This window comes from Chrysochloris asiatica, unplaced genomic scaffold (assembly GCF_000296735.1).
Source record: "Chrysochloris asiatica unplaced genomic scaffold, ChrAsi1.0 scaffold00019, whole genome shotgun sequence".
NCBI lineage: Eukaryota > Metazoa > Chordata > Mammalia > Afrosoricida > Chrysochloridae > Chrysochloris > Chrysochloris asiatica.
The window spans coordinates 29,751,239-29,766,315 of record NW_006408537.1 but is presented as its reverse complement, the minus strand read 5'-3'; the positions used below and the strand labels follow the sequence as shown (position 1 = coordinate 29,766,315).

At 39.4% G+C, this 15,077-nt stretch overlaps 1 protein-coding gene across 1 annotated transcript in view; it reads left to right on the top strand.

Annotated features, from left to right (window-relative positions):
* The window catches only part of FILIP1 (filamin A interacting protein 1), a 332,875-nt gene that overhangs the window by 257,816 nt on the left and 59,982 nt on the right, over positions 1 to 15,077 (top strand). Inside the window, exon 3 of the mRNA XM_006835763.1 lies at positions 4,350 to 4,523. Coding sequence (XP_006835826.1) covers positions 4,350 to 4,523 — 174 coding nt within the window. The remainder of the gene's footprint in view (positions 1 to 4,349; positions 4,524 to 15,077) is intronic.

Sequence of the window (15,077 nt, the reverse complement as noted above, 5' to 3'; positions counted from 1 at the left end):
AACAACAACAACAAATACATCTTTACAAAGGAGCCCTGATAGTGTAGTGGATTACAAGCTGGACCGTTAACTAAAAGGTCGGCAGTTTGAATCACTCAGTCACTCTGCAGGAGAAAGATGAGTTTTCTGCTCCTATAAAGATTTACAGCCTCAGAAACCCTTGCTATAAATCGAAATCAAGTTCCTCACCCACAGCAGCAGCACACATATTCACCTAAGGAGACCTGGTGGTGCTGTAAGATAAGCACTGGACCACTAATTGCAAGGTTGCTAGTTCAAAACCACCAGCTGCTCCAGGGAGAAAAGATGAAGCTACCTCCTCCTATAAAGATTTACAGCCTTGGAAACCCTATATGGGGTTCTATGAATTAGAATTGGCTCGATGGTAGTGGGATTGGGGAATTTGGTATACATATTCACCTGTGCATGGTGAGCATAGGAACACTTCCTGCCTGAAGGTAAATGACAATCTGTATACCTTGAGACTCTTTCAGTGTAGGGCCACCATGTGCACTTGCATGAGGATGCCTGGCAAAGGGAGTGAATAGAGACTGAAATACAGCTCACTCTTGGTTTCTTCATCAGCTGCACCCTGCCAGAGGGTTGTACTTCCTGGATGAAGACAGCACCTTCTTTTAATTTTCACAAAGGCACCCTGCAGGCCAGTCTGACATTGCATGTGCATGTGTCTTCTTCCACCCCACATGGGGACACATTGTCTCTCCTTAAAAGTGTTTTCTGACTCTAATACTCTAGCTAATTCTAAACCACTAGGTTCTTCAAAAATTAATCTTTTCCATTATCTCTTGTGTGGCGCTGTGGGTTAATGTGTCAGATTACAAACCTGTTTGAACTGCAAGGTCGGTGGCTCAAGCTCACCAGCTGCTCCTTGGAAACCCTATACAAGGTCGCTATGGGTTGGAATTGACTCAATGGCACTTAACAACAACAACAACAACAACAACAACATAAGTGACCAAGACAACATAGGAAAAATATGCAAATTCCAGTCCATTGACGTTCCTGTAATAAATTAGTATTTAGCCATCTGGAGTTAGATTAATTTGAAGACCATGGAAGAGCAATAAAAGTGAGAAAGCTCAAGAAAGATAAACTGTACAATGGTCTTATTGTGAATATTCATGGCTTACTGGTTTAGGAAGGGTCCTGCTGGTGCCATAGTCAAATCGCTCCACTGCTAATGGAAATATCAGTGTTCAAAACCACCAGCCACTCCAGAGAAGAAAGATGAGGATGTCTACTTTCATAAAGATTTACAGCCTCAGAAACTCTGTGGGGCCAGTCCTCCTCTTTCCTCCAAGATTGCTATGAATCACAATAGATTCAACAGCTGTAGGTTAGTTAGTCATTAGACTAGTGTAGCGTAGAGTCCTGATGTGGCAATGTGGGATAAAATACTTGACCACAAGGTTGGTGATTTAAATTCATCTGCTGCTCCTTGGAAATCCTATACAGGGTTGCTGTGAGTCAGAACCGACTCAATGGCACTTAAGAAGAAGAAGGGTAGAATACCCTGATAATGAGCCAGGTTTGTAATTTCAGACTCATAGTTTGCATTCCACAGGGGACAACTCTATTCTGTTATCACACTAACAGTCCATTTCCAACCAGTTCGTTCTTTAATAAAAGTTGGAATGAAGCCAGGGTATGTCATACCCATCACAATTACTGGAAAAACAGCTCCAAATGTATGCCTAGATGGGAGAACATTCAACAAGTGGCAGCTCCGTCCTAATAGAGAGCTCATTCCTCCTAACCAGAACAAAATACATCCAGATGTATTTGCATTATATCATAGGAACCATAGTCAATAATGATGTAAAGCCTACAATGGTGTTGAGATTTTTTGAGAGCTTCAGTTAGATGCTAACATTTTGCTAAGAAATGAAAATAACAAATTTGGCCATATCTTGGTTCGTCTGCTTGGCAGTCTGGCTGTTGAAACGGTGAGTCTTTATCTTCAGTATGAATATGAGGAGGTTTCTAAAAGTTCATGGGAAAACTGAATTGAAATATAGTAGAATTTTTCCATGAACTCTGAAGCCCCTCATACAGTAGATTGAAATAGCCCAGCACCATGTGAGTTCCCATCCATATGTTTCCGTTCAAAATAAATTACTTGATGGAAAATATGAAATAGCTAATAAAGACTATTTTTGTTAATTACACATGAAGCTACAATTAGAATCAGTGGTGTCACTAAGGGGGTGTAGAGTTAGAGGGGTTCAGGGTGTACTGGATGACACTGTCAAAGGGGTGACACAAAAGTGTCTGTCTATAAAATTTTTATGCAGTGTTTCAGCAGACATTTATTACTTTTCATAAGAATATCACTAGAGTTACGTAACAACAAAAACATTATTGTAAGTTCAGTTTAACACATATCAATATACCTACAAGACTTAGATTCTATACCAATTTACTCTTCAACCTTTTAATGTACTCCAGAGCTATCATTATTACCCAATTATAATGAATCATGTGGTTTCATCTGCACGTACTATAAGCACACACTGTTATTTTCGTTGCTGTTGACATTGTTTTGTTTTGTTTTTTTAAAATTCAATGATTATAATACCCACCATGTAGCATCAGTCATCCCATACTTATTTCCTTTTAACCTTCTTTTCCAACCCTTCTGAATTTTGTCCTTCAGTAAATAAATATTACCTTTTTGATCTTGAATGGTTGTGCATACCTTACTAGTGTTGTTGTCTTCCCTATATACTTTATCTACTGTTTGCCTGAAAATTGAGCCATGAGGGTGAGTTCACCTCCAGACCTGAAGGGTGAGCGAGGGCCATAGTATCAGATTCTTCCAATCTCTTTCTGACCAGTAAACTTGGACTTACTTTTAATTGTGAGTTTTGTTCCACATTTTCTCCCTCTCTATCTAGAATTTTCTAATATGATCTCTTTCCAAACAGTTGGTAGTGGTAGCTGGGCACCATCTAGATCTTTAGGACTCAGGTGACTGTTATGGAGCTTGATATTCACACGTTCCACCAGTCCTTTGGACTAATTACTTCTAAGTTTCATCCCTCTTTTTTCCTCTTCACAGGGAGAGACCATACCTTAGATGGCTTGCTTGCTCATGAGCATTTAAGGTCCCGATTGCTACTCACAAAAGTAGGATGTAGAACATTGTCTTTGTGGATTTGTTGTTGTGTGTGCTGTCGAATCAGTTCCAACTCATAGCTACCCTGTATAGGCTGTCGAGGCGCAACTGGTGAATTTGAACCATCGACTTTGCAGTTCAAACTAATCTTGAAGTTGACTCCTTGCGAATTATTTTATACCAATTAATCATGATATCCCCCAAGACTAAGGTCCTGAGCCCCCAGAGCTGTTGGCATTTTAAAAGTTGCTAATTTTGTCATATTTTCTAGTGTTTTAGTTACAATATTTGGTAATTAGTATTTGTGAACCTATATCAATAACGTTTTCAAGAATGAAGTAGTAATTAAAGGAAAGGGAAAAAATAGTAAAAGGCTTCTTTTCAGTTACTAATAATGTTGCAGTTCATTGTAGACAGAGTTTACAAAATGATTTTATTGTTAGTATTCATACAATCTAAGATATATTACACGTAAGGGATCTATAACAATATTTGCCACATATTCTATGATAAAAATCGATAGCAAACATTATGAAGGATTCTGCATAGTCTGGTACAGAAGGAAGTCCATGTGGGGGTGGTTGTTGTTGTTAAGTGCCATCGAGTCGGTTCTGACTCATAGCGACCCTGTACAGGGTTTTCGAGGCTGTAAATCTTTACGGGAGCAGAACACTTCATCTTTCTCCCGTGGAGCGGCTGGTAGTTTTGAACCGCTGACCTTAAGGTTCGCAGCCCGATTCGTAACCACTGCGCTACCAGAGCTCCTTAACACCCTGGAATACTGCACTAGGGGATATTAACCCTGGTGATACCACTGACTCAAATAATGAGAACAGTTTATATTTTAAACTGCATTTGGATTCTTCATTGAGTGTATAAATAGAAAGCCTCATAATGCACTGAAACAGGGTACATATCCCAGGACCAACCTTTAAACCCTCTCAAATTATGGATACTTAAATGAAGCAAATTTTATGGAGTTAATATTAGCACAATTCCTCTTTCTACTTGCCTGCTTCCTAGCAACCTGAAGCAGAGTAACTGCTTGCCAATCTGTTGTTGCTAAAAAATAAGAACAGAATCTCTAACGTATTTGCCAATAGCCCTGAAGAGCTAGAGGATACGTTCAATAAGCTCCGTGTTGATTTTCTGAACCCAGCGTGTGATTTGTGTTGTCAACCCTCTGACCTTATTGCACTTTCCACCACAGGCCAGAGAAGATGTGATCCACATGCTGAAAACAGAGAAAACTAAACCCGAGGTTCTGGAGGCTCATTACGGGTCTGCAGAGCCCGAGAAAGTGCTACGGATCCTGCATCGAGATGCCATCCTCGCCCAGGAGAAGTCCATAGGAGAAGATGTCTATGAGAAACCCATTTCAGAGGTAACAAAGTAACACCAAAATTGTCACCCTAGAAGGGAAACTCTGGGTGATATGGTAATCTTTACATTCTTCCATTTTACGTATTTTGCCATTTTATTTAAAGTGGCAAAACTTTAATGATATATTAACATACAGTCCAATGAAATAATTCATGGATTATAATGGGCAAATTTCAATGAAAAGAATTTTAGAAGACTTTTCTTAACTATACATGAAACTCAAAATGTATTTCTCCCTGTGTGATCACAGCACCTTATCTGCAAGCCCTTGCAGCCTGTTACTCTTTTTCTTCTCTGAGATGATGCCTGTTAACATTTGAAGTGCTTGCTTATTTATTTTAATGTTGAGGTGTCAAGATTATTATTGAATTGGTAATCCAAAATTAAATTGATTTTATTATTGATACTTATAGTTATAAAGAACATGGAAATTTAAAATCTAAAACAATTTATTTTCAATTTAATTTGTATTTCTATCAAGCCTTCGTAGTAGCTCAGTTTGACAGAGCTCAGAGACAAGCTCTGCTTTAAATAGCATTCCCAACAGATGGATTGTCCCATAATTTTCCAATTTCTATAACACAGATAAATTGGAGCTCTGTTGTCATATTTTCTGGAAATGTTGGGGGGAGAGGGGGGTGATCATAGGAGAGGAAGCACCAGTAGTGAGAGAGTACTGCCTTTTCTGTCAACAGACTAAGTCCACTTTCATATTCAAGATCCAGATTGATTTGGTTCATATGACTTTGAATTTAGGATCTTTCTGCCTCAGTTTCCTTATCTTTTGTTGTTGTTAAGTGCTGTCGAGTATGTCCCAATTCCTGGTGACCCTGTGTTGGGTTTCCAAGGCATAGTTGGTGGGTTTGAACTGCCGGCCTTGTGGTTCTCACTCCAGTGCTGATCCTATAACACCATACCAGAAGGTGAAAGTAACTACAGTGCCTACTTCATTGAGCTAGTATGAGAATCAAATGAAACATGTCTGTTAAGTCCTTAACATAGTGCCTGGCACATACTAGGTAGTTAGCAATATTGTGGTTGTTGTTAAGTGTGGTCAAGTCGGTTCCAACTCATAGTGACCCTGTGTAGGTTTTCAAAGTGGATTTGAACTGCTGACCTTGTGGTTATCAGTCCAATGCTTGTCTTACAATGTCATACCAGGACTCTAAAAGACATATTGTTGCTGTTGTTGAGTCAGTTCTGACCCATAGTGACCCTGTATAAGGTGTCTGAGGAGTGAGTGGTGAACTTGAACCTCCAACCTTGCAGTTGGGCCTAGAGGCCCAAATATCAGTGGCATAAACAGTTGAACACTGGACAACTTGCCAAAAGGTTGGAGGCTCAAATCCATCCAGAGGTGCCTCAGAAGACAGGCCTGGTGATCTGCTTTGAAATGGTCGTAGCCTTGAAAACCCTATTGAGCGGGTTTACACATGGCATCAGAATCTACTCAGAGGCAACTAACAACAATAACTCAATAATAACCAGCTGGATTGAAGAACTCAGTTTGCATAACTCAGCTTGGTTTCATTTGGGCTTCCTAATTCTTTGCTCCCAAGTCTAGACCTTCAGATGATCCCCTAAAGTGAGAAGTAGGGCTGCAGAGCAGGTATGCCCAGAATCACTGCCTCTAACACACTGAGCTTTAGGGACAGGAGAGAGAGGGGAATTCCTGACAGATGTCTCAAAAAATAGGCCTGACCCACAGGTGCCTGACCTCATGAACAAAGTAACAGAGCAGAAAACTCTGAGCCTGTGGATTGTCGTTTTAGAAACTGACTAGGTGAGGCAAACTTCTTGTTCACTTTCTCCCTTCAACTCAATAATCAAAAGAATCATTCGTCCCTTTGGAAGGAGTGCTTGAGACAGACGAGAGGAGGACAGGAGCTACTGCTAAAATGGTGACATTTCTACTTGGAGAGAAATAGAATTCTGGGGACAAAAAGACCAAAAGTTTGCTTCCACCACTCCAGATATTGGGTCTCTTGACCCATCAGGCTTAACTGTCAAGCTTTTGTTACCCAGGAGTAAAAGTCTTCCCCCAACTTCACGAAGCAAGAACTCCAATACATCACTGTGCCTTTAGCCTCCTGGGACCATAGTTAGGCAGTCTAGCTCTTGTCTTAGAAGCCATGTTGTACCTTAGACCAAAAAATCCCTAACAACAACACAAAAGCAACCAACAGCTAGTTACAGTTGAGTCCATTCTGATTCATGGTGAACCTGTTTATATATGTCAGAGCAGAGCTTTGCTCTATAAGGTTTTCAAAGGCTGATTTTTTTCAAAGACCAGACTTTTCTTTTGAGACACCTCTGAATGGACTCAAACCTCCAACCTTCCCATTAGTAGCCAAGTACATTAATGGTTTGCAGCACACAAAGACTCCCAAAATATCCCTGGTGGTGGTGGTAGTTGTGTGCCAATGAGTCGGTTCCAACTCGTAGCAGCCCTGTTTAGGGTTTCCGAGGCTGTGCATTTTTATGGGAGCAGAAAACCTCATCTTTCTCCCACAAAGTGACTGGTAGATTCGAACTACTGACTTTTTGGTTAGCTGTCCAGCTCATAATCCACTACACTACTGTTGTTGTTGTTGTTGTTAAGTGCCGCAGAGTCGGTTCCAACCTATAGCGACCCTGTATAGGGTTTCTGAGGAGCAGCTGGTGAGCTTGAACTGCCAACACTTGTGGTCCAAGTGGACTTTGCAGCCCAGTGCATTAACCAACAATGCCACACCTGGTCTCCTTAAAATATCCTTGTTGTTAAGTTCCAAGGAGTCGGTTCTGACTCATAGTGACCCTGCTGCACAGGGTTTCCAAGGCTGTCAACCTTTACAGGAGCAGAAAGCCTCATCTTTCTCCTGCGGAATGGCTGGTAGTTTCAAACTGCCAACCTTGAGGTTAGCAGCCCGATTGGTGACCACTACGCAACCAGAGCTCCTTACTGACTCTAATATTCAGACCAAATTATGCCCAGCTAGGTTATACAACAGAAGTTACCCAGAGTTTTACGTAGTAAGCCCAGTATGTGTAGTGGACCTCTCTTGCCAAATATCCGGGGAGAAATTGAAGTGAAAATAGGAATTTCCCTTAAAGTCCAGGATAGCAAAGTTTAAACTTCGTAAGCAAAATTACAGAGAATCAAGATTTCAGTTTCTTTTCTTCTCAATTTCTTATTCTAAGCAGCCTTAGTCAGATATCAGTTGATTGAGTAGGTTATGTTTTTTGTTCTTTTTCTTTCAGCAAGATGACTTAAATTCATTAGCATTTCCATAGTTGCAGCAATACATTCTGAAGTTTTTCTATTTTAATTTTCTCAAAAAATTCAAATAACTATTAGAACTATTAGAACATAATTATCATAGTGTCAACCTCACACTTTTAACTTAAAAAACACACAAAACAACCCCTCCCCCCCCCCAAAACAAACCAAAACAAAACAGTTCTTTGATCTATTCTTGTTAGGTGCTATCAAGTTTTTTCCAACTCACAGAAACCTTATTCACAACAGAACGAAACTCTCCCGGTCCTGTGCCATCCTTACAATTGTTGTTATGTTTGAGGCCATTGTTCCTGCCACTATGTCTGTCCATCTTGTTAAAGGTCTTCCTGTTTTTCACTGACCCTCTGTTTTTCAAGCATGATGTCTTTCTCCGAGTACCAGCCCCTACTAAAAATGTGTTCAAAGTATGAGAGACAAAGTCACCATCATGGCAACTGCTGTAATACAGCTGGTTGTACTTCTTCGAACACAGATTTGTTGGTTCTTCTGGCAGTCCATGGTACTTTTAATATTCTTCACTAACACCATCTTTCAAATGCATCAATTCTTCTACAGTCTTCCTTATTCATTGTCCAATTCTCATGTGCATATGAGGCACTTGAAATTACCAGGACTTAGGTCAGGCACACCTTTGTCCTCACAGAAACATCTTTGCTCTTGAACACTTTAAAGAGGTCTTTTGCAACAGATTCGCCTAATGCAATATGTCTTTGATTTCTTGATATCTGTTTCTATGAGCACTGATTGTAGATCCAAGCAAACTAAAGTTTTTGAAAACTTCTATCTTTTCTCCATTTATCATGTTGTTATTCACTGGTCCAGTTGCAAGAACTTAGGTTTTCTTTATGCTGAGGTGTAATACATACTGATCTTCGCTTTCACCAAGCAAGGTTGTATCATTTGCATATTGCAGGTTGTTAATGAGCCCTTCTCCAATCCTGACATCATGTTCTTCTTCATATAGTCCAACTTCTGGAAATATTTACATATTGAATAAGTATGATGAAAGGATATAACCCTGACATGTACCTGTCATAATTTTAAACGTTCACTATTACCTTGTTCTATTTGAACAAATATTGTTCAATGGCTTCCCCGTTCCATTGGGTCACCTTTCTTTGGAATGGGCACAAATACAGATCTCTTCTGATTGGTTGACCAGGTAACTGCCTTGCAAATTTCTTGACCTAAATGAGTGAATGCCTCCAGTGCTGCATCAGTTTGTTGAAACACTTCCGTTTGTATTCCATCAATTCCTGAAGCCCTGTTTTTCACTATTGCATTCAATGCAGCTTTGATTTCTTTCTACAATACCATCAGTTCTTGGTCATATGGTACCTCTTGAAATGAGTGAACAACAACTCATTCTTTTTGGCACCATGACTGTGTGTATTCCTTACATCTTCTTTTGATAGTTCTAGTGTCATTCAATATTTTGCCCATAGTATCTTCAGTATTGCAACCCAAGTCTTGATTTTTGTCTTCAGTCATTTCAGCTTGAGAAATGCTTGTCATATTCTTTCCTTTTGGTTTTCTAGTATCAGGTATTTGCACATTTTATTGCAATATTTGACTTTGTCTTCTTGAGCTGCCTTTTGAAGCTTTCTGTTCATCTCTTTTACTTCAGTTCTTCCAGTTGCTTTAGCTTTTCTATGCTCAAGAGCTAGTTTCAGTCTCTTCTGACATCCACTTTGGTCTTTTCTCTTAATCCAGTCTTCTCAATGGCCATTTGCTTTCTTCACATATGATGCTCTTGATATCATTCCATAACTCTTCTGGTCTTCCGTCATTATTGTATAATATATCAAATCTTTTCTTGAGGTGGTCTCTAAATTCAGGTGGGATATACTAAAGATCATATTTTTGTTTTCACTACTTGTTTTAATTTTCTTCAGTTTTAGCTTGCACTTACATATGAGCAATTGATGGTCTATTCCATAGTCTGCCCCTGGCCTTGTTTTGGTTGATGATAGCAGCTTCTCAAATGTAGTCAATACAATTCCTGTGTGTCCCCCCTGGTGAGGTCCAGGCATATAGTTCCCATTTAAATTGTTGAAAAAGGAATTTGCAAAGAATAAGTCATTGGTCTTGCAAAGTTCTATCATGTGACCTCTGACTGTGAATCTTTCCTCTTTGTCTCCAACTTCACATTCCAATCACCAGTAATTACCAATGCATCTTGATTGCATGTTTGATCAATTTCAGAAGAAGTTGGTAGACTTCTTCAATTTCATCATTGCTGGTTTTAGTGGTTGATGTGTAAATTCTAATAATGGTGGTATTTCCTAGTCTTCCTTTTAGGCACATGGATATTATTTTATCACAGACAGCATTGTACTTCAAGATAATTCTTGAATGTTCTTTTTGATGGTGAATGTCATGCCATTCCCCTTCAACTTGATGTTTCCAGCATAGTAAACCATATGATTGTCCAATGCAAAATGGCCAATACAAGTCCATTTCAGCTCACTAATGCCTAGGATATCAATTTTCATGGGTTCCATTTCATTTTTGACAACTTCCAGTCTTCCTAGATTCTTACTTAGTACATTCCATGTTCCATTTATTTTTTTTTCCATGTTCCATTTATTAATGAGCATTTTCAGCTGTTTCTTCTTATTTTGAGTTGTGTCACATCAGCAGATGAAGTTCCCCAAAGCTTAACTCCATACATTATTAAGGTCAACTCTATTTTGAGGAAGTAGCTCTTCCCCAGTCACGTTTTGAATGGCTTCCAACCTAAGGGGCTCATCTTCCAGCACTCTATCTGACAATGCTCTGCTGTTATTCATAAGGTTTTCAGTGGCTACCTATTCAAAAGTGGTCCACCTCTCCTTATCAGTCTTTCTTAGTCTGAAAACTCCACTGAAGCCTGTCCACTTTGGGTGACCATGCTGGTATTTAAAATACTGGCTTAGCTTCCAGCATCACAGCAACATACAAGTCATCACAGTATGACAGACAGACACATGACTGGTAAAAACCCATGTGACTCTTATAAAAGACCAAACAGGAGCTCATTAAGAAAGGTGACATCCTAAAACTCACATAAAAAAATGCATTAAATATATTGTGACCTTCCCTCCACTTTGGAGAAAATTCCCATTCAGAAGTTAACTATGGGAAATGGGGAGCCCTGGTAGCACAATGTTGGGTGGAGGGGCCCTGGTGGCACAGTGGTTAATGTCCTGGTACTAACCTTTGCCACTCCATCAAAGAAAGATGTGACAGTCCTTCTGTAAAGGTAAAACTTAATGGAACAGTTTCTACTATATCCTTTAGGGTCGCTATGAGTTGAAATGGATTCAAGAGCAGTGTTTTCATTTTGTTTTGCTTTATTCTATTTTTTTTTGTAAATTGAGTGGAGAAATCTGGTGGCATGTAATATCCCTGCTATTAATGCAATACATTTTTCTTTTTGCATAATTTAGACATTTGTATTGATGATTCTTAAGTCTTATGCCCTTGTGGCACCATGGACTGCTAACCACAAGGTCTTCAGTTCAAATCTACCAGCCGTTTCATGGGGAAAAGGTGAGATTTTTTTGCTCCTATAAAGCTTTACAACCATGAAAACCCTATACAAGGTCACTATTGGTTGGAACCTACTTGACAGCACCTAACTACACAAAACACACACACATATGCATATATTTGACACATCTTTTCTGCATTGGGAAGACTCAGTTGAGAGTTTCTTACAATTCGACCAGTTTCTAAAACCTGGTCCTCTTTGTTTACTCTATCACTGTTTTATTAGTCCTTAGACTTGGTGGTTACGAATCAGGCTGCGAACCGCAAGGTCAGCAGTTCGAAACTACCAGCTGTTCCGTGGGAGAAAGATGAGGCATTCTGCTCCCATAAAGATTCACAGCCTCGGAAACCCTGTACAGTGTCACTATGAGTCGGAACCGACTCCACGGCACACAGCAGCAGCAGCAGCAGACTTGATTTGTTTGCTATCAGATTCAGACATTTGTTTTCTTAATACTGTATAAACTTCCATATTCTGCATTGTAAGGTCTGCATCAGTGAGAGAAACAGAAATCAAGGAGTTTTGCATCTTTTAACAACACCCTTAGTTCAACACAAATTTTATCTACTTACATATTTCCGAGATGCAGAATTCTCATTACAGGGTCTTTCCCCAGCACAATACATCTGTACATGAAATGGACCTATTGTTGTCTTGCCTGAATCCCCTCCTGTGTGTCTCATCTTTCTTAGAATCCTACCTCACCAAGTTTCTTAAGCACGTTCAATCAAGTCCCAGGCAACAATAGGTGACATCCTAAAACTCTTTAAATAATGTGTCAAATATCTTACACTGGTCTTCCCAGATCTTATTTCTTAAATCTATCCACAATTTATTTAATCACTTTGAATAGTTATTGCAGTCTTTTAGGGAAGATCCTCAGTTGATCTCATGATCGGCTGTATCTGCAGTTTTACAGCATGTTCTTCAATTGTTTCCTGGACCCCAGTGCCCTCCTTTGTTTGTGTGAGACACTCTGCTCTAGTCTCTGTACTCTCATGTACTCTCTCATGTCTCTTCCTTTCTCCATTCTAATTCAAACAATGGCTAAAATGCCTGCCCTTTTTAAAGCCTTATCTTTAAGAGCATGTCTATGTACTTCCCTTGCATGAAAATCCAGTTTGGTTTTCTAGACTTCATTTCCTCTAGTAGATTTTCTCTTTTCCAGAGTTCCTTAATATGTCTCAAGTTAGCCTTCTGCTGTTAAAAAAAGTTAAAACCATTTCCTGAACCATGACCCTTTTTTCTAAAATATTCTAAATTCTCTCTATTTCAAGTACTGCATTCCTTTTCCACCAGCTTGATTTGCTAGAATAAGACTTCAAGGTATGCTCTTTCCGTAATAAAATTTTGGCTTTTGGTGTTATGATGATCTCATTCAATTTTCCTTACACCTCATTCCAAATAGAAGCCATATTTCCAGAGTAATAGGGGCCCCATTCCACTTTACTATTTATTAATAAAAGCTTGCATTCCTCCAAGGTTGAGGTCACAGTTAGGCTTCTGAAAACCAGAAGCCATGAACACAATGTATATGATTAATGAATCTATGGAGCCCATAGTCTTCAGAGCCTCTGCATAAACCACATAGATCAAAAAGGAAAGCCCACCTCAATTCTCTCTTGGAACTTAATACGGTTCCAAACAAAATAGTATACTGAGAAACAGCATCTGACACAATGGAATTATTGCTACTTGTCAGTTCTTACAACCAGAATTTTAAATTGAATGTTACACTCTTATACACCAATGCTTTATTAAAACAATGCATTATGTCACTATGTCATTTCTGACTCATAGTAATCTTGGCTTTCAAGACTGTAATTTTTATAGACACAAACCTCCATATCCTTCTTCCAAGGAGTGGTTCTTGGGTTCAAACTGCTGATTGAGCTCTTCATTACTACATCACCACAGCCTCTGCAGTTTAAAGCCTGGGCCTTCAGTTCTGCTGAGACATGCACTGCATATATCAATGAACTACACTCACCTCAGCAGCCTATGTGTTAAGAGACAAAAAAAAGCCTGCTTTCCTGAGAATATAATCACTGTTGTGATCAGTCTGTACTAGTGTTGGTGAGGTGAACATTGTACACAGATACCTCACCAAATTATTCCACTGTCCCAGTTCCAAGACTGTAGCTGCTATGAATAACCAATCTCAAAGATCCCTATGGACAGAATTTACTAAAGGTTAAGGCTTCCCTTCTGCCTAGACTATACTAGTTAAACCACTTGCCATGGAGTTGATTCAGACTCACAGTTCCGTTTGGGGTTTTTTTCTTTTAACTTTGTATTGTGATTTGGATGAAAGTTTACAGAGCAGATTGGTTTTCCATTCAACAGTTCATACACACTTTGATTACAGTCCCCACAATGTGAGAGCACTTTCTCCTTGTGTTTCTCATTTTCAAGAATTCATTTTCATGAATTCTTCTTTCCAATCTCTTTCTGCCTTCTTAGCTTCATCCCTGGGCAAATGTTTCCCTTCTGATCTCATATGGCTTATTGTTCCAAGGAGAACATGCCTCTCTTGTGTTATTTTTCACCTTATAGGCCTGTCTATCATTTGGCTAAAAGCTGATCCAAGACAGTGAGTTCAGGTTTGAAGGTTGTCTTAAGGTGTCTCAATCTCTTTCAGATCAGTAAGGCTGGTCTTGTTTACTAGTTTGGATTTTGATTCATGTTTTTCTCCCAGTTCATCCAGGATCCATATGGTTTTCAATGACTGATTTTTCACCAGACCTTTCTTCTAATGTATCTCTGGGTGGACTTAAACCAACAACCTTTCAGTTAGCAACCAACTCTTTTCATCATTTTGCAACACTCAGGGACTTAGCAGAACAGTTTACTCTTTTAAAAGTTAAGGAATCATGTATTTATTCACAGAAAAAACTTAGAAGTCATTGTAGCATGATTATGTGAAACCAGGGTAATACACTGGACCAAAAGGTAGTTTTGAACCACAAGGTCAGTGGTTCAAACCCACTAGCCACTCCTTGGACACCTTAAACAAGCTCACTATTAGCTGTCAACAGCCCTTAACAACAACAACAAGGGACTCTAGGAATCCTGGTGTGGCATTGTATGATACATGCTGGAATATAGCACTTCAACAACTACAACAGCTAACATCAAGGTCAGCAGTTCAAAACCACCAGGTGCTCTTTGGAAACCCTATACAAGGTTGCTATGAGTTGGAATCGACTCACCGGCACTTGATAACAACAAGAAGTATCTACTCCAGGCTGCACCAGAAGACTGATATCTCCCTGTGCTGTTTCACTTACCAGATGCCTGTTCAGTGTCTGCCTCTTCGGCACCCACTGAATATGTGTCCAAATTCCACTCGAGAGTTCTTTGAGTGGGTTGAGAGAGAACCATAGGAATCTGACAGATGGACTGAGAATATTGAAAGCATTTATTGTTATATAGGGGGACTTCAAAAAGCTCATGGGAAAATGGAATTAAAAGATAATGAGAGAAGTGTTTCAAAACACTCTACAATGGAGTTGAGAAAAATAAGGAAGAAGTAAGGAAAGTGCTACAAGAGCAATCAAACAAGATAGATACAGCATTGAAAACAATTCAAAACCAACAGAAAGAGGTCCAAACAGTGAATAACTAAATGGCAGAAATAGAAAACACTCTGGAAGGGCAGAGGAATAGAATAGATGAGATGGAAGGAAGAATCAGCGAGCTGGAAGACAGGTCTTTCAATACCACTAAGATAGAAGAAC